The 19,765-nt window shown below is 56.3% G+C and overlaps 1 protein-coding gene across 1 annotated transcript; it reads right to left on the bottom strand.

The window, feature by feature from the left end:
* Positions 1 to 282: 282 nt before the first annotated feature.
* NEUROD2 (neuronal differentiation 2) lies at positions 283 to 1,431 on the bottom strand. The gene has a single exon (XM_072940026.1). It carries the CDS (start codon positions 1,429 to 1,431, stop codon positions 283 to 285), a length of 1,149 nt encoding a protein of 382 aa, XP_072796127.1.
* Between the last annotated feature and the right edge of the window lie 18,334 nt (positions 1,432 to 19,765).

The following is a 19,765-nucleotide window of genomic DNA, read 5'->3' as shown; positions in this document are numbered from 1 at the left end:
CAGGGAGTTCCCGAAGAGGAGTCCCTGTAAAAGTACTCCCTGGGAAAAAGGAGGAGGGAACCTCTTGGGGAGAGAGAAGGCGAGTCCCCTGGGGGAAGCGAGGCCCCTGGGACGGGCCACCCACAGGTAAGAGGACCTCGCCGCCCAGAAGAGCAGCAGGATCGGCGGCCCGCTCCCCGCGCCCCGCGCCGGGTTAGGTGGGGAATGCCCCTGCGCTCGGGGGTGCTGGGGACAGGGGTGCGGGCAAAGGCAAAAGAAAAAGAAAGGGGCGGGCTCAAGGTCTCAGTTATGGAAAAACGCATTGAGCTCCTCGTACATGGGGCCCCGGTCGTGGTGAAGGTGCATATCGTAAGACAAGAGATTCTCCGAGTGGACGCCCCCGCGCACAGCCGACGAGCCGAAGACCAGCCCATGGCCCGTGGGCCGCGAGCCGGGCAGCGCCGAGTAGTGCATAGAGTAATGGTAGCTCTTCTCGTGGTCGGGCGACGAGTCCTGCTTGAGCGAGAAGTTGCCATTGAGACAGAGCGGGGGGCTCAGCGGGCCCTCGTACTCGGAGCTGTTGTAGTCCGGGCTCGCGCCGCCGCCGCCCGCCGCCGCATACAGCGTCTCGTAGGCGGCGCAGTAGCCGTGGGTCCGCAGGGCGTGCGCTGCGCCGCCGCCCAGGCCGCCCGCTGCCTGGCACTGTGCGCCCGCCAGGCGCGAGCACGGGTACGGGTAGGGGTGCATGGCAAACGGGCCGCCCGAGCCGTGGAAGCGGCCCGTGCCGTCGGCGCCCTGCTCCGTGAGGAAGTTGCGCGAGTTGAGCTGCAGGCAGCCGGCTACCAGGTTGGTGGTGGGCTGCGACAGGCCCTTGCACAGCGTCTGCACGTAGGACACCAGGTCGGGCCGCTTGCCCGAGCGCAGGATCTCCGAGAGCGCCCAGATGTAGTTCTTGGCGAGGCGCAGCGTCTCGATCTTGGACAGCTTCTGTGTCTTGGAATAGCAGGGCACCACCTTCCGCAGGTTGTCCAGCGCCGCGTTTAGGTCGTGCATGCGGTTGCGCTCCCGCGCGTTCGCCTTCTGCCGCCGCAGCTTGGAGCGCTCCAGGCGCGCCTTGGTCATCTTGCGTTTCTTGGGCCCACGCTTCTTGGGCCGCTCGCCCTCTGCCTCGTCCAGCCCTTCCTCCTCCTCCTCTTCCTCCTCCTCCTCGCCCCCCAGCTCGCCTTCCTCCTTGACCTCGGCCAGCGCGGCCTCCGGCACCTCGTCTGCACGGAGAGGGACCGGCTTGGCGGCCCGGGCGGGCCCGGGAGCCCCCGGCCCTGGCGGAGGCGGAGGTGGAGGCGGCGCGTCGCCCTTGTCGCTCCTCGGCTCGTCGTCGTCGCCGTCGCCCCAGCTGGCGAACTTGGGCACGTCCGAGAGGAGACCGGGCTCGCTGAACAGGCGGGTCAGCATGGTGCCTGAGGGCGCCCGGCAGGCGGGAAGGGGAGAGAGATAGCACAGAATGAGGGGCGCGCTGGGGTCATGCCGCCCTCCTCAACCCGCCTCCACCCCCGAGTCCAGTGCGGGTTCCTGCCCAGGGGGCCCCGGATGCCCACCTCCTCTGCCTGCCCCACCCTGAGCCGGCCCAACCCTGCCCCAGCCGCTCGCCCGGGATCTCGGCCCAGGCCCTCTCCCTAGCGCTGGGCCCCGGCTCCACCCCTCGCCTGAACGAGGGGCCGCTCCCCACGCCGGGCCTTCTACAGGTCTGGGCAGGGACCGAGCAGGGGCTTTAGAGAACAGAGATCTCTTCGCCTGGGGAGGCGGTGCACTCGCCCTGAAAGCCTCTTCTCTCTCGGCGGTGGAGGAAGGCTGGGCGGCCGCCGGTGGGGACAGCTGCCCCACTCCGCGGCTCCGGCGGCCCGGGCCCCTCTGCCCGGCTCCCCCACCCTCCAGTGGCTCTCACCCCCACGCTCCCTAATCCAATTTGCAACTTGGCCGCGCGCCGCCCTCGGCTCGGCCCCCACCCCCGCAGCCCCAATTCCAGAGGCGGGAGGATCGGGAGGATAGTCTCCTCCAGCCGGGCGTCCCCAGCTCCCCCAGCCGGCTCGGGGCGGCGAGGACTGAGAAACCCGGGCGTGGGGAGGAGACTGAGAGAAGCGAGCCCCGTCCGTCTCCCCTGCGGTCAGGGACCCCCTTCCCCCCTTTAAACTGCTTCCCTCCCACACGGCTCTTCAGATCTCGTTGTATTTCGGGATTGATGGGAAAAAATCCAAATTTGTTTGTTTGCTTCTTTTTTTTTCAGTCGTGGGGAAAGGTCGAAGGTTCCTCCGGGACAACCATGGGGGGTTCCCATCTCAGCCTCTTCACGCCCCCCCCATGACCCTGCTTCCCCTCCTCCCCAAGCCCATCGCAGGCAGAGACGCCTCCCTCCGCAGCCCCCGGAGCTGCAGCCCCTCGGGGAGAGGAAACCCAGGACGCCTCCGATGCACACCCCATGAGGGGCATCGTCTGGGGATGGGGGGATTTAGGGACCCTCCTATCGGCCGAAGAAGCCGCACCCTCCCCCCCAACCGGCGGGTCAGATCTAGCTCCCTTTCGGACAACTTACCTCGGAGAGGAGTCAAGGGGAGAGGGGAGGGGAGGGGGGGAGGGGGGCAAGAGAGAGAGGGGGGAGAAGAGGAATCTTCTCGCTTATTTCATTGTTCCCCCATCTTCAGGGAGCGGGGGCAGCGGCTCCTCAAGGCGGCAGGCGCCGGCGTCTTCAGAGCGCCATGCGAACCGCGGAGCGAGTGTGGCATCTCTACCAGGCGGGGTACCAGCCTCTATGCCAGGCCATATGGGCTTGGCACGTCACGGGCAGCAGCTATCACATGAGAGACGGTGATTGGCATGCGTCTGCATTGGGGGAGAGCCGGCTCCCCCGGGACCCGCCGCCATCTGTCACTCTCTACTCCAAAAAAAAAAAAAATTAAATAAATAAAGGAAATAAATAAATATCTCTGCCGCCCTCCCCTCCCCGCCCAACGCAGGGAAAGCAGGGATTGAGAGGGAGGTGGGAGGAGTTGCCCCCCTTGGATATAGAGTCCCCCACATGGGAACAATGGGGTGGCAAGGCTGGAAACTGGGGGTTTGTGGTGTCCCCAATTCTATGCTCCCTCCAGGGTCCTGCTCTGTCCATTTCCTCCCTTTCAGGCCCCCAAAGGTGGGTCAGGGACCAGACCCTGGGGTCTGGAGAAGGGAACCTCTATGCTTGCCCCAACCCCACCCCCACAAGGATCCCCTCAGCCACAAAGGGACAGCTGAGGCCCCCTCCCAGAGTGGGCGTGGGGGCGTCCCTGGCCCAAGCCCCATAGGTAGATGTTGGCACCATGCCATCCCTCATCCCTGTCTGCCCCTCCTCCACCCACCCGCACGCACACACAACATATGTGGCTGAACGAAATTCAAACCAAGGGAAAGACAGAGAAAAGGAAAGACTTGCCTGGATGTCTGTGCCTCTGCATGGGCGTGTGTGTGTGTCTGTGGGGACATGTGTGTCTATCTGTGGAGTCAGCGGATGGGAGAGATTTCCTTGGGTGTTTCAGGGCATATGTATATTGGGATGAGGATGGAAAGGCTCACCTTGGGGTGAGCCTGTGCACTCACCGTCTGGGGTGGGAGAGAGGGCTCAGTCAGGATTCCTAACCCAGAAACCTCTCCCTCCTCTCCCCACTTCCCTGTCCAACATACCCTCCCCTGCTAGACAAGTGACCATCCCACCAGTGGCTTTCTCTCCTGCCTCTGACTTGCTTATTTGAGGGAGGAGGGGACTGAGCTGGGAATTACCTCAAGTTCCAGGAGGAGACTCAAGCCTTCTCCTCCTGCTGCAAAAAATAGTGAAAATACTGAAGCCAACTCCAGCAGTCTTGAGAGTGACCAAGGGGAGGTGAGTCAGACAGGTGTCTTGATAAGGAAGGTAGGAAATTGCTATTTTGTCTTACAGCTCATCTTTCATTCCTCACACTGGGCCAGACACAGATGCAAATGGCCTGGGCTGAGGGAGGTAGCTTTAGAGACACACACACACACACACACCTGTTCCTCACTCTGTGGTGCAGAAAATGGATACACACCCCTACTCAGATAGATTCATGTGTGTAAGCAGGTAATCACAACCAGGTGTAGAGAGACCCTTGCCCACACAGTGATTCAGGCGTTTGTCTGTTTCAGACCCACATTTCCTGCCCCTCCCCACCCTCCAGCTTCCATATGCTTGGACAACTTCAATTATACCTTAACCACACACACTCTGATGTCAACCATGTGCTCAGGGCTGTGGTGGTGCAAAGATGCGGGTTTCACCCTCAGTCTTGATAGATAGTTTTCTCCCCCTAGGAGCTTCTAGAAGGGGTTTCTAACTGGTAAGACACTGACCTGATGCTTGGTGGGATGAATTAGGTTAGACAGAGACACACATGATGACTAAGGAGGGCTTGGAGAAGAGGGGCTGGCACTGTGTGGGGCTGACCAGGAACCAAAAGGCCCTTCAAATACTCCTTCTACAGAGGCCCATAAAGGGGAACTGACTTGTCCAGGAACACACAGTGGAAAGCAGAACTGGGTCTAGAATCCAGGGACTTAACCCCCAGCCCAGTGCTCCTTCTACAATCCCACAGTCTGCCTCGGGGTCCCCAAGGATGAGAAGCCAGTGGTAAGTTTTCCTCCACTCATACATCCTGGTTCTGGGAAGGTAGACTCCCACCTCTGGAAGATGTCTGGGGCCCTCTGGGCATGGTAGAGAGGGTCTCTCTGGTGGGGCAAAGACTCAGTAATGCTGGCCAGGCCTCTGTCCATGTCTGGGCACAGCCCTAGAAGCTTCACTGTTCCTTTATGGAGTGTGGGGTGTTTTGAATCCTGACATATGGCCTTTCTAGAGCCCCCCGTCATATGGTATTCTGATTACACACACATGCTTTGGGCTCTAATTACTGGCCAACACTGCTTGCCAGCCTTAAAGAATGCTGAATACCTTGAACAAGTTACATAATAGCTCTCAGTCTTGATTTCCCCATCTGTAAAATGGGGACAATTATTCTATACCTCATAGAGCTGGTGTCAGTACTAAATGGCTAAGATATGAACTGAGTTCAGCACAGGGTTAGTCATAGAGTTCGCCTGTAATAAATGTCACTCTCATTTTCATTAAAGCACTTTGTAAACTGTAAGATGCTTTACAATATTAATTCCTGGCACATACCCCCCCACCCCCAAGACACACACACATTCAGAAAGCTATGTGTATAAGGGAACTGAGTTTTTGTTGAATTAATGGGCTAATGAATGGGTGAGCAAGTAAATTAATGCTTCCTTGTGATTGAAAGCTACCCCTCTGCCCTCTCCTTTGGACACTGAGGGCTGGGTTAAGCCTCACAGGCCTCTTCCAGCTCTGCTTTCTGCTCCAGACAGGAGGCAGACCTCCGCAGCATAGCGGAGCTCTTCGGATGTCCTTCCATCCCTTTCCTATCTCCTATCAGGAATGACCTCAGCCTGCTGAAGGAGGCCTGAGGGGCAGGGGGGCATCCCTAAGGGTATGAGGAACTTCATCCCTCTCAGTCTGTTTGCTGCCCCTGTCTCTTCTTCCTTCAGAAAAATGGAACAAGTTTTTCTCACTCGACACATTTCAACTTTATTTTAGAAGATACAATAAAAAAAAAAAAACATGGGAAAATTGGAACAGAGGGAGGTGTGGGATGGGCCCGCCTTAGACATGGGCTTGAAAGAGGTATAACACACACGTGTCCACATACACAAGAACAAGCATGAACATACAGGGACATCCCTGCTCCTCTCTGTGCACCCGGAGAGGCAGAGATGCAGTGATGGAGAGACAGAGCGAGCCAGAAACGAAAGGAAGGAGACGGAAGGAGAAGGACACCCAGAGATGCCATCTGTTCCTCCCCCTGGCATTGGGGGAAGGGAGTTGGTGAGGGGTCTGGTCCCCTCCGGGTCTCTGACAGGGAAGGGGAAGGGTGGGCACCTCAGCCAGGCCTGGAAGACTCCCATTCCTGCTGCCCACTCCCATCCAGGGAGCTGGGAGCCGAGGGTCTGAGGTTCCCATGGAGACATAGCCCCATCCCAGGGGAGGCCACAGTCTGGGCACCTAAAATGGCTGCCTCAGAGGGGTGGCGGCCATTTTGTGCAGTCATCGGTCCTGAGGGGGTCGGGGGTGAGGGGGGCTGAGAGTGTAGAGTAGAGGGTGGGGGGATAGGTCACTCCTGAGCAGTCAAGGGAACTGCTCAGAGGGTAGGAGACGGCTCTATAAAACTGCTCTCATTACACCCCCTGCTCCACCAAAAAAAAAAAAAAAACAAACCCCAAAAAAACCCCATACACACATAAATCTGTAAACCTCCACCCCATTCTGACACCCAGAAAGACACCTAGCCGTTGCCGCCATCATCACCACCACCATGCCCCAAATAAGATTGGTGGGGGCAAGTGTGCTGGAGAAGGAGGCTTGATTTCCCACCAAAGTGTCAAAGCAAGCGTGAGGAGCAAGTGGATTAGAACCCAGGTGTCCATTCCCTGGTCGCAGCCATCTAACTCCATCTCTGGGGGCCTCCCTGGCTGAGGCGGGCAGACAGGTGAAGAATGAGGGCAGGAGCAGGGCAGGGCTCTTCTCACCCCACCTCTGACTTGAGGGGAGGGACAGGAATCTGGGGATCCTCCGAGGGGCCCGTACTCCTGGCATGGGCGGTGCTGTGGGGAAGGAGGGAGGGGAGGGGGCAGGCTGGCACTGCCCAGACGGCGACTCTTCCATCCGTTCAGATGCTCGAAGCTTCCTCCTGAAGCAGGAGAGCACCTGCCATCCCTTCCCCAGCCCCCTGCCCACCTCAAGTCCAAAAGGACGTTGGGGGAGGGGGACCTGCCGCTTCCTCCTGGCTCTGGGGTGGGCACCTGCCCCGCTGCCCCCTCCCCCCGCCCGCCGCAGTGTTCTGGGGAGCGGCGGGCACGCCAGATGGCGTGGCTGAGAATGCGGCGACGTTGCCGGGAGGTGAGGGCTGGCACGGGTGATATGCGGCTGCGTGCCTTGTGGTGCCACCGGGGAGGGGGAGGGGGAGGACCAGTGAGGTGTAGCCCCCCTCCTCTGGGCTGACCTCCTGTCCTGACCTCCAGCTCACTCCCAGGATTCTCTTCGACTTCCTTTGCCTGAGCCCTGGGCTCCGGCTCTGGGTCTAGGTCCCACCCAGACAGGTGGGCCAGGCTTGAGCTGAGAGTCCTGGGTCAGACCCCTGCTGCACCCCCCACCCACCCCGAACCTGGGACAAAGGGCGGCAGAGGAGACCCACTAGTCCTCCAGCAAAGCCAGCCCTGTCATGATTGTTCCCTTGCTCCCAAAGTAGAGTGACCTTTGCCCCATAACCTTTGACTTCTGGCTTCTGAGTCCTGTTTTTCTGAAGAGAACTCCTTCCCTGATGGGCTCTGGACCCTGAGTCTCTTTTTCATGCAACTCATTTTCATTCCTCACCAAGAGGATTCCTGTTGGACACCTCTTCCTGGGAGCCTTCCCTGACCTCCCCAGGCAGGGCAGCTTTAATATTTACCACTTTCTGTTAGGAAGATCCATTTACCCATCTGGGTCCCTGACCTGACCATGGTGGATACTTACCTTATATCTCAGTAGTCTGGTGCGTCACATAGGCTGTATACAGTTGGTGCTCAATAAATGCTCCTTGCATTAATGCCTGGCTGGCTTAGAGTGTTCAGGATACTAGAGCCTTTCTGCCAAGACTCTCCTAAAGCAGTAAGGTCCAAGGTCTGGGGCTAAGCCCAGAACCCCCCAGACCAAAAGGCCCCTCCTCTTGCCTTTTGCACAAATTTCAGTCTGAGGAGGGGGACTTGGGACAGGGTTGGGATGTCACAGATTCCGCTCAAAGTGGCCTTCAGATAGAGGGCTTAGGGCATGGAGGCTGAGCCTGGGAGTGCTTGACCTCCATTCCCTGGGCACCAAGCTCTGATTCTGAGGCCCCAAGAGGCCCCGCAGTGCCACCCCCTTCAGGGTGGTTCCTGTCCAGGTCGAGACCCCCTTCTTGGGCCTCATACCTCTCAGCAGACTCGGGGGGTGCTGCTTCCTCTCCTTACCCCATACCTTCCCTGAATGGGGTAAAGTCTGCTCCCTGAGGGGAGGGGAGATGAGGTCCAGGGACACAGCTGAGTCCCACTTCCACTGCCATTTCTTCTTTGCTGATGCTACTCGCCAAGCCACCCTCCAATATCTCAGCCCTTCTGCCTTATGGACCTGGCCCAGGCCCTCCTCCTCTGGGAAGCACTGACTTCCCACAGTACCATTGCTCCTCTGGCTTCCAGCCTAGGAACTAGGCTGTTCATCCTGCCCAGGACCTAGGCTGTTCATCCTGCCCATTCTATATGAGGGCAAATCTGAATGTGGTATTCCCCTACTCTGGCACCCTCAGTGGCTCCCCATCACCTCTAGGATCAGGTCATGCTCCTCATGGACCTCGATCTGCCTGCTGCCCAGCTTTCCCTTCACACTTGTCCCTGCCTTGAACTCTGCCCCTCAGCCACTCTAAACTGCTTAAGCTTTCACGAGCCTCATGCTTATGAGTCTTTGCTCAGGCTGTCCCCTCTGCCTGGAGCACCCTCCCCATGTTCCTCAACTTTTAAGTTGAAGCCTCACCTCCTCCAGGAAAGTCTCTCTGGGTTAGATGTCCCTTTCCAGATGCTCCTAATGCCTCCTGCACACTTCTACCAAGATACAGACCATGATCTTTACCTCATGGGTCTCTTCCATCTGGAAGGCAGAAACTGGGCCCAGAAACTGGCACCCAGAACTTGCCTCAGTAAGTGAAAATAAGTGGCACCAAAAGCCTGTCCTGCCACTGCCCAGAAACCGGAGGCTGCAGTCAAGGCAGGAAACCCACCTGCAGGAATCTCCTTCTCCAAACCCTCCCTCATTTCCCCTCAGCTTCCCCACAAATCCCAGCACTGCCAAGAAACATCAGCCTTCCCCTCTGTAAAATGGGCATGATAATTACAATAAGACACCTGCTAAGCATCAGATGAGCTAACAGGTGTGAAAGTGCTGTCTCAGCAACAGCCCCATCCAGGTAAGACTGATTTCACCCCAAGCCCCCGATCAACCTTAGTTTCTTTTTTTAAAAAAACTTTGTTACTGAATCTCTGTTTATCGTCACATGTTTGTTCCGTATTTCTTGTCAGTTTTCCAAGTGAGCAGTTAGGGTGTCCTGCCCCTGCCCCTCCACAGGTCCGCAGACGAAGGAAGTCTGATGAAGAGGGAGCTCGGGGTGGCCAAAAGAGCACCAGACTTAGCAGGGTCTCAACCTTTGTCATATCACGTAACCCTCTTCTTCCTCATCTGTAAAATGGGAATAGTGCCACCTGTCCACCTGCTCATGTCTCTCAGCACTGTTGGGAGGACCCAAAGAACAGCAGTTATGAAGTGCACTTGGGATGGTTGAGTCCTGATTGATGGTGGATCATGGGCACCTGCTGGGGCAGTGCAGGGCAGTGGGGAAATCATAGGGTTGTGTCCCAGGCTCCCTTTCCTTCAGGTGGGCTGTTTTGAACTTGCCTGTGACTTGGGCATGTCCAGATTTCATCCCCTAGAAATCAGAACCAGGGATCTGGCCTGGGGACTTCTGGGAACCTGATACCAGACCGTTCTCTGATGCCTCCCTTGAGCCCGACATGGGTGCATGGGGCACCTAGGGCTGGCAGTGGGCACAAATGACCCACAGCTGCAGCGGTGCTGGTGCTCAGAGGAGGACAGCCTCAAATAGCCAAGTGTGGGGGGTATCCATGGTGGGCACAGCCAGGGCAGGAGGTCACAATTTAACCAGAGACCTCTTGGCTCAGCCCCTGGGATATTGGAGCCTAGGACAGTGTGAAAGAGACTTAGCCATAACCTCCCTGCTTTACCACCCTGAGGAGTCAGGGTGGGGGCACAGGAGGAGAGGGAACAGTCTAGAGGTAGGAGCCTCATGGCCCAATGCCCCACCTTACAGATCAGGAAACCACAGCACAGAGAGGCAAAGCAACCTGCCTGGTGTCACACAATAAGTGAGTGACAGCTGGGACTAGAAACTAGGACCTCAATTACTGCCTTGGGGTCCTGCTGTCCCTGGGGCCTCAGAGCTCTCTGTAATAATGTAATACATAATCCATGATAATGTAATAATACAGCGGTAGTGTTATCTGTGCCAGGCCCTGGCTTCACACACACTTATTTCATTCTCACCATGACCTCAGATGTGGGATTACTATTATCTCCACTTAAAGACGAGGATGCTAAGGCACAGAGAGGTTGAGATTAAGGTTGCCATGCTAAGGTCACACAGCTAGTAAGTAGCAGAGCTCAGATTTGAACCAAGCTCTCTCTGACTCAGAGTCTAAGCTCTTATTCATTATTACGACTTGTGTTCCTTTCTCTGAAGCCCCTGTGATCTCCACACTGTGAGACCAGCAGACTGTACAATAGAGAGGGAAAGAAGGATGCACTGGGAAGATCTGATGCCAAGAATTTACCTATTGTCCAGGACCCCACATCACGGAAGCCAGTGCACCCACCTGGGTCTCTGCACTACTCATGGGTAGGTGGGGGCTCCCTCTACACAGGGCAAGGGGCAGTCACATTAAACATGGGGTTTCTCCACCCTGTATCCCTCTTCCCTCAGCTCTTTCTGGAGGTGATCCCCTCGCCCTTGCAGGCTCAATAAGTTGCTCCGTTCACCAGGAAGTCCTCCCTGATGCCCAGTGAGGGAATGTTGCTCTTTCCTATGGCCCTTGACTCCACGTTGAGCACTTGGGGATGGACGTACCAGCTGGAACCCCAGCTTCACCACTTGATTACTAGCCGCCTGCCACGCCTTTCTGTTTTTCCGTCTGTAAAATGGGAATAAGGAGAGCTACCTCACAGAATCTTTGTGAGGATTAGAAGCGAAGCAGTGTTCTATTAGGAAGTACCTGGCACCCAGCGGGCCCAGCCCACCCACTGGCTCCATCTCCTTGTCCTCCTCACCCTCGCTTTCTCCCGGTTCTCTCCTCACCACCCCGCCCCGTGCCTGGCAGAGGGCCTGGCGCGCCCCAGCCGCCCAGTCCCGGCTCGCTGCCCGCCTTCCAGCCCGCCGGGCTCCCTCGGCACGTGCCCTGCGCCCCTTGGGGCTGCTCCACCTCCTGGGAGGCCTCGCCTCGCGCCCTCTGGCCCGAAGCCCGGCTGGGGCTCCTGGTCGCCTCCTGGAAGCGGGGTCCATCGGGAGGCTGGGAGGTGGGGTTGGCGGGAGCGGGAGCGGGAGCCTGGATGGACGGGCGGCGGCGGGAAGAGGACGCTGCCCCTTTAAGGTGCCACCGCCGCGTGGCAGGGAAACAGCTTGTGCCAGCCCCATTCCGCCCGGCTCCGCTCGCAACAAGAAACACAATGCATAACAATCAGGCGCGCGCTTGGAGCCGTGCCACACGGCGGGGGCGGGGCGGGGCCGCGGGCGGGGCGGGGGCGCCGGGGTCGCGACCCCCGACCGGCGTCCGGCGGCAGCAGGCGGACCCCGGCCAGGCGCTGCCCCGAGCAGCCACCCTGCGCCCCACGAGGTGGCCTTGCGCCCCGGGGCCCCCGCCTCGCCCCGCTCGCCTCCCCCTCCCTCCCCGCCTTCGCGCTCCCTACAAAGTTCATTCCCACTAACTCTTTTCCAGGCCACTTCCCCCTCACATCTGACAATCCGGGGCCCCTCATTCTCCCAGTAATCACTCCACTGCACTAATTGCACATGCAAATATGCAAATGCGTATTAATTAATTACTATACTAATTAGTTCTGTGGTATTTGCGAGTAATAAATCATTGGATGGGAGCGAGGAAGCTGGAGACCTGGCCCATTTTCATTCTGCATAAAATTTTAATGGTCTCTCTGGCTGATCCGGGACGGCAGCGCGCGGAGAGGCTCTTAAAGGGCCAGTGGCGGTGGGAAGGGGCAGGGACGCAGAGCGCCCGGTGACCCCGGCCCCAGACGGGCTTGGAGGTGCAGCCCCAAGCCCTGCAGAGGTGGTCTCCAGCACTAGGTTGGTTTTTCCTCTCCCCTCCTGGGCTAAGTGTCCCACTGGGTGGCTTCTAAGGAGAGAATCCGGGCGCGGAGGAGGCGGCTGAGCTCGGTTTCTTTAAGAAAGGAAAGAGGGCAGGGAGCTGTGAAAGGCCAATGCCAAGGCCTTTGGGGCCCCAGGGAGCCAGAAATGAAGTCTCCATTTCCGGGATGGCTGAGTAAACTGAGGCATGGGACAGACCAGGCTTAGCTTTCACTCCAGTCTGTCCCAAGGGGAAGGAAGCCACCAGCATACCCTGGATACCTCCTGTCATATCTCTGGTAGGGGCCACCAAGGCTGGGGTTACCTCCAGCTTTCCCTTTCCACATGATCAAACTGCTGCCCCGCCCCCGTGGGCACCAGCTGGCACCCTGGCAGAGCAGTCCTGGGCTGAGTGGACCCCTGGGACCCCGCTTCTTTTCTAGGAGGTAGGCAGAACCTGAGCACAGGGAAGGGGCTGGCTGCTTTGCAGGACCATTGATTGACCTCCTAATTGAGCCCAAGCTGGGTTCTAGAGGGATGTCAGAGGTGGGAAGAGTGAGGAAGGGGAGACTGTGGGGCTGTCCTGAGCCGAGATCCCCAATACCAGCGTCTCCAGGCTGGTTCAGCTCACCCTCCAACCTTCTTCCATCAACAAGCCCCCGATGGGGCAAGGCCTAAATGGGGTCAGAGCTCTAGTGGGGTCCATAATAATAACAGTAACTTACAATACTGTTAATTCAGGGGAACATTTATTTAGCTGAGACCTGTTCTGAGCACTATAGATGTCTCACAACAATCCAGGGACATAGGTGCTGTTACAGGCCCTTTTATGAATGTAGGAACACAGGCACTAGAAGGTTTAGCAACCTGCCTGAGGTCACTCAGCTGCGAGGAGTGGAGTGGCATTTGAACCAAGACAGTCTAGCTCTGGCATCTGGGTGCTTATCACCACACTCTGCCACCTCTCTCTCCGCCACGATGTCCTCAGAACCTGCTGAGAGCCAGGCCCTGTGCTCAGGAAAAGAACTTCACAGGCAGTGTCTCATTCAACTCTCATGACAACCCTGGAGGCAGGTTCCATGATTCTCCGCTATTCCAGAGCTGGGGAACCCAAGTCTCAGAGAGGTTGACCAAGTTGCTTCTGGCAAACAGGGAGGATGCAGCAAAGCCAGATTCACACCCGGCCTGTGTAACAGCAGAGTCCAGCAGGTCTCTGGGGGTGGGGCAAAGAAGGGTCATGACAGCTCCTGCTGACTAGAACAAGAAAAGAAATGGAAGGGATTTCAGTTAGACAGACTGTGGGGGGAACTTGCTTCTTGAGAAGTGGGGGCTCCAGGAGCTGGAGTAGGGTGGAAGCTTCTTTCCCAAGAAGCAGGCTGGGGAAAGGCCACAGCTGCCTGAGTCAGGGGGAGGTGCTGGGTAGAGGAATGGGAGGGAACAGAAGGGCCCAGAATGAGACACCCCAGTCAGAACCACAACATTCAGAAATCCTGGTTGGGTTTTTTCTTTTTCTTTTTCATGGAGATACTGGGAATTGAACCCAGGACCTCATGTATGCTAAGCATGTGCTCTAACACTGAGCTATTTCCCTCCCCCTATGGTTGGTTTTTCCTTAATTTTGTCCCTTGAACACCTACCTGACCCCTCCTCTGGAAATCTCCCAAGTATCCCCACCCCAAGATTTGCTACTTGTGGGGGACTAGCAGATCCAGCCTCTGCTCTTTCCAGCAGGGGGATGAGAAGATAATATTGTCACTAACTGTAAGCACCTACTGTGTGCCTCAGCTTGTTTAATTTTTACAATTCTGTAATTATTATCCCTATTTTATAAATGGAGACATTGAGGAAGGACAGAGAAGTTAAGGTACTTGCCCAAGGTCACAAAGCTTGTAGTGGAGACAGCAGGATTTGAACTCCTCACCTGATGTGCTTCACCACCCTGCTCCCCCTTTCCTGCTGAGCTCTTTGTGTCTACAGGGGCATGGCCAAGTGAACCCTGTCGCCCAGCAGCCCAGCAGATTCAGGGAACACAGTAACAGCAGGCATTTCACCCTGGCTGCCTTTGGAACTTGCAGATGCAGAGAAAACATTCCTCATGTCTGCCATTCACAAGACCCCCCACCCCATGTGGATTTTCATGGTGCCTTTTATAGGCTAGTGGAAGTTGGGCAAAGTGAATGTTCTGGAGGCCCAAATCCCTCCTCTCATTATCCTGGGGATGAGTGTGTGTGGGCATCTCCCCAGAGCTGGGATGCTATCCCAGCATTCCTTGCCCCCTCTCAGCCCCCGCCTTGAGAGAACAGCAGGGTCAGCGAGTGTGTTAGCATCTGTCAGGGGGACCACCCTGATACAGGAATTGAGATTCCAATGCTCTCAGGGATGAGTCCAGGGTCTCCTTAACTCCCAGTTGCTCAGGGGAGCTTCTCTAGGGAATCTGGACACCTTATCTCCCTGGAACTAAGAAAGCCTTTGTCACTTGCCTTCTGAGCCTGGGAGTCCTGGGTTGGGGGTTGTAGGACATTAAGAGGGATGGGCTTTGGGCTGCAGCCCCCTAGGAGTGAAAAACTACCCTCACCTCTCCATTCCACTGAAGCCCAGGGAAGCTGGGTTTCATCAGGGTTTCCCCAACACATGCCCAGTTCCTGGGAGAATGGGGGCAAGTTGGAAAGTTGGGGAAAGGAGGCAGGAGGGGCAGGCTGGCGGCACTGAGCTTCTCCATGCAGCCCTCGGGGCCGGGTGCCTGGGCAGGAGGGGGGGGGTGCAGAGCAGCTGCTGGCGATTTATTAAGCAGTCACGGAAAAATTGGTTTATAAATTAACAGCTGTTTTAACTTTAGGGCCTCTTCTTCAGGGAATGGAAGCAGCCGACTGGACCGGGATTGGAGTGTGTGTGAGGCTGGTGGAGGGGGTGGGAGTCGGCAGGCTCCGGCAGCTGGCGTTCTTCGGGGGCAGCCTCAGCTGGCACCTCGGGGGGCACCAGGCAGTGGCCAGAGCAGGGGGTCTCCAGGTGCCCGGGGCTGAGGCTGCCCCCGCTGTGGGCTGTCAGCTTGCTCACTCTTCTCAACATCCCACCTGGGGGCGCCAGAGGGCACATATAGTGCTGTACTCATGTCTGCCACCAGAGGGCAGCCTCAGCACATTGATTTCTGCTTTCCACCTAGATGGGTCCAAAAGGGCTGCGGGAGAGAGAAACCAGGTCCAATGCTGAGCAAGAGAGAAACCTGGACCAGTGCATGCGAGTGATCTTCTACTCCCCCACCTTGATTGGATTAAAGGTAGAAGTGGGGTTGGGTATAGCTCAGTGGTAGAGCACATGCTTAGCATCCTAAGTTCAAGCTCCATATTAAAGGCTTTAAAAATAAATAAAGGCAGCAGTAAGGGTGAGAGCTCTGGAGTCAGACGGTCTGCCTTTGGACACAGGCTCTGGGCAAAATTTCCGAGCCTCATTTGTCCCATCTGTAAAATGGAATGATACCAATAAGGATTAAATGAGATAATACATATAAAATGCCTAACCTAGTGCCCAGCACAGAGCAAATGCTCCATATATGTCACACGTTGTCAGTTTCTTGATTTCTTTGTTTATCTAGTCATTCATTCTTCAATCCATCCCCTCTGCAGCATGTAGTGCCTACTGTATTCTGGGCACTATGGCAGGCAAGTGATGATGCAAAGACAGATGGTGGGTAAAATATGTCTCAAAATAGTGTGCTAAGAGTTATGACACACCCAGTGAGGGAGGCGGGGAGACTGACTTGGATGGGGCAAAAGAGAACATTTGAGGGTGATGAAATGTTCTATACCTGTATTGATAGTGGTCACAAGTTGTATAACATTTTCGAAAACTCATAGTAATGTATATTTTAAATGGGTACATTTTATTGTATATAAACTCTAACTCAATAAAGCTGATTTAAAAAAAAAAAGCACCCAATGTGAATTTATTGAATGGGCGAAGGGACGAGTGACGTATGAATGAATGAAAGAATGAATGTCTCAGATGATTGCCCACCTGCTTTGGTGTCACCATTGTCCCTGCTAAGGGTGCCCTTGCCGTCTCCTCTCGATGTCCACGGGTTTTATGAGAGGCGGGCCTTGGAGTTCCCAACTGTACCCCCTTCTCGCCACCCCCCTTCTCTCTGCCATCAGCAAAAGCAGGGAAAGATGCCCCAGTGTTCCCAGCTAGCGCTCCCTGGTTTCTCTAAGGTTGCTTCGCGGGGCTTCCGGCGGCCTCCCTTCCAGATGCCACATGCCAACCCAGCCAGCTCGACTCAGCTCCGCGGTGCCAAGGTCAGGGATGTGATGCCCAGCTACAGACCCGCAGTGCCAGCAGCCGAGGAGCCCAAACCCTGGCCGACTCCGCCACCTGCGGGCCATTTTCGGAACTGCACCCTTAGTGCTCTACAGAAGCTGGAACCTTTGCTGAATACTGACCAGCAAGCAGCCCTGTACAGGGCTGGGGAATTTTTTACTTTTATCTTTTTGAATCGTCACAGGTACCACGCGAAGTGGGCTTTGAAACACAAGAAGTGAGGCATGGACAGGCTAAGAAATTTGTCTAAGGTCACACAGTAAGTTTCACATGTTGTATTTCTACCCAGGTCTGTCCAATGCCTTGGTCTATGTTCTGTCCACCAGACTGTATCTTGCTTGGGGGAAGGGAGGGAATATTTGGGATTGTCCACTCTCCCTACCTCCCGGAAAGTCTTCACACTTCCAGACAAGGTGAATATAGTGCCTCCTGTATGCTGGGCACCATGGCAGGCCGCAGGCAATTATGTGAGGAGAAATTGTCTGCTCAAAACAATGTGCTCAGTCAGACCTAGTATACATTAATTGATGCCCTACAATAAACTTTTTTTGTCAGTCCAAGCAGAAAGACCCATAGTTCAATTGGAGTTAAGTCAAACGAGGTCTTGAATTTGTTCCTTGGACCCAACTGCCTGTGCTTCTGACTCAAGAATAATAACTGAGGAGTGGCATATTATTTTTACATCTCATTTGCATATGATTAATTCCAAGTCAAAGAGAATGGAGGTCACCTTGGCCCCTTGCTTTTCAGCCCCTCTGGGATGCGTCTGACCCTGGCGGCCTCCCCCAGCCCCTGCGGGGCTCCCCCATCCTCACCAGCCCCTCTCCACTCCTTGCCCTCGCCCACACCTCCCCTAGCTCCCAGAAGACCTATTCCCTTCCTCCTCTGTCACCCACGCAGCCCCCGCCACCTGGCCGCCCACCTGAAAAACTTTTCTCCAAGTTCTTGAGAAGTCGCGTAGGATCCAGGAGAGAAAAATCAAAGTAATAAAACCTCATTTAATTCCTAACGGAGGGCAGAGCTGTGAGCTGCAATTATCTTAATGCTGAGCTATTTTTACTCTCTCTCCATCTCTGTCTCCTGCCTCTCTCCTTCATGAGGCTTTTTCTCTCTCTCCCTTTGTCTCTCCATCTCTCACATGTGTTTTCTCTTTCTTTTCGATTTTTCCTACCTCCCCCTCCTTTCTCTCTCTCACCTCCTGTCTCTGTCATCCTTTCTTCCCTTCCTCCTCCTTCCTGTCTGTCCCTTGTGTCTGTACCTGTCAGCCAGATTTCCACGTCCTTCTTGGCCACAGGGTTTAGCAGCCAGAGCTGTTGGTAACTGGACAAAGGCTGGGGAAAGAGGGCAAAGACCCTTCCAATCCCCTCAAAGACCCCATCTTCTACACCTACCCAAGAGGGGAGAGTCTCCCTTCTCAACGGCCCCAGCCTAGGTCAAGGGAACTTTTGCAGATCCAGGGCCTCCCAGAACTCCAATTCTTTTGGCAGAACCTCCATAAACAAGCCGTCCTTGGTCAAATGAACCTCAGCCACTATGGTCCCCAAGGCTTTCTCAACTCGGATGGACTCTGAGTTTCCTCTGGTAATGATGCCTTCCTGTCTGTGTCCTCTCAGCACTGATCCAGCTGTCCTCCGTCCCCTTCATCCCACCCAGGATCTTCCTACCCCCCAGCACTGGAGGCCACAGGCCCCTCAGCTTCACCTCGGTCCAGTGGCTACTCAGGTTACTCCTTGGGCCATGCCTTTCCTGTGCCCCTTCTGATTCTCTGAACCTCCTCATTCACCTTCCCAAAGCACCAAGCACCGCCACACTGATCCTTACCACCCGCTAAGGCAACCCATCTGAAGGAGGGGCCTGGGCCAAGCCAGGGGCCGCCAGAGAAGCCCACACCCCTAGGTCAGCAACCTGGCATCTGGCTGTTTCCCGACAAGCATAAAAGTCAACAAACACAGCAGGACTTGAGCCAGGCCTTGGGGTGGGGGGTGGTGCTGAGCGGCCAGGGCTGCCAATGCCCATGGGCAGAGCTCTGCCCTCCTGCCACCCTCTCCCCCTCCCCCAGAGTGGGTGCTGACTCTGGGGCACTGCATGTGACCCTGACCCCATTTTCACAAGACTCCTTTGGCCTCTTGCTCCCTTCTCCCTCTGCCAAGGACCCAGCACAGTGGGACTGGGAGTGGAAAAGTTGCTGGGTGGGGGAGGGGGACTCCTGACTGTTCCAGGCCTGAGCGTGACCAGGAGAGAGGAGAGCCAACACAAACAGAGCCCCAGGAAAACACACACATATGTACACGTCTACACACACACCCTCTCAGCACTACAGAGAGCCATTCAGACCCTCAACCCCTGGCCCGCAGAGGGAAACACTGGCTCCTGCAAAGATACCCAGGGCCTGGACAGATAAACAGGGACATGCCAACCCTTGAGGCCATCACCTTCCCTTTCTCCCCTCCAGAGACACACACAAACACCTCCGCAGAGAGAGAGACTCACACCTCAGAAAGGAGCACACACACCTCTCCCCCCAGCTCTGTTCCTGCACCCAACTCACACACGTGATGGCACGTGTACCAGAACAGGCTGCCTCCCCACACCCCTGACTCTGTCCCCCTGGGCTGGCTCTGTCTCTCTCCCTCATGTTAGATCTGTGGAGAAAAGGCAGGAAACATGTGAATCCAGGGTATATCATGGCAGGGACACATTCCCTGCCCCCACAGGAATGCTACCAGGATCACAACCTCATCCATCTCTACTGTACAGGCTAGAGCTGTAGATACAGTACTTCTCCCCCCTCCCCCACCCCGCAAGCTGGCACACGCCTGCCCATCACCTTGACAGCCTCTGACATCCTCCCCCACCCCACCCCCTCCTCCGCGCACACAGAGTCTTCCCACACCCTGCCACTCACACCCGCATCCTTGACACTGACACACTTACTCACGTAGACTCACACACTCTCTCACTACACCGACCCCCACCCCAACACGCACTCCCTAGCTATAGGGCTATAGGCACCGGCACTCACACACACTCTGCCATGATGACTGACACGTGTCCTCCCACGCACAACCGGCTCTTTCACACTCACTCGCTTTCTAGGACACCCCCATTCACAGCGTGACACGCTGGTGGTATTCTCTCCACGACCTCACAGGCCTCCCTGTGAAACTCCAAGTATCCAGGCCAGGAAAGGGTTAAAGTCAGAGTCCCCGCTGCCCCTCTCCCCTCGGCTTCCCCCCATTATCCTCCCTGCTGGACTCCATCAATAATGCAGCTTCAAGTTCTGGGGAGACGGCAGGGGGCCCCCAGCCCGCTCCCTCGGTCCTGGCTTACACTCACCACCCTCCTCCCAGACCGGGAGAACACGCTTCTCGGTGCTCATTGGCCACTTTTTCCTGACCCCTCCCACCAAGCAGCCGGGCGCCAGTCCC

Source organism: Vicugna pacos, chromosome 16 (assembly GCF_048564905.1).
Source record: "Vicugna pacos chromosome 16, VicPac4, whole genome shotgun sequence".
NCBI classification, from domain to species: domain Eukaryota; kingdom Metazoa; phylum Chordata; class Mammalia; order Artiodactyla; family Camelidae; genus Vicugna; species Vicugna pacos.
The sequence above is the reverse complement of the archived record's forward strand: the minus strand, read 5'-3'. Positions and strand labels throughout refer to the sequence as shown.

What these genes read in the sequence shown, in the direction of transcription:
- NEUROD2 (XM_072940026.1), bottom strand. Translation starts at nt 1,431, where the DNA reads ATGCTGACCCGCCTGTTCAGCGAGCCCGGTCTCCTCTCGGACGTGCCC.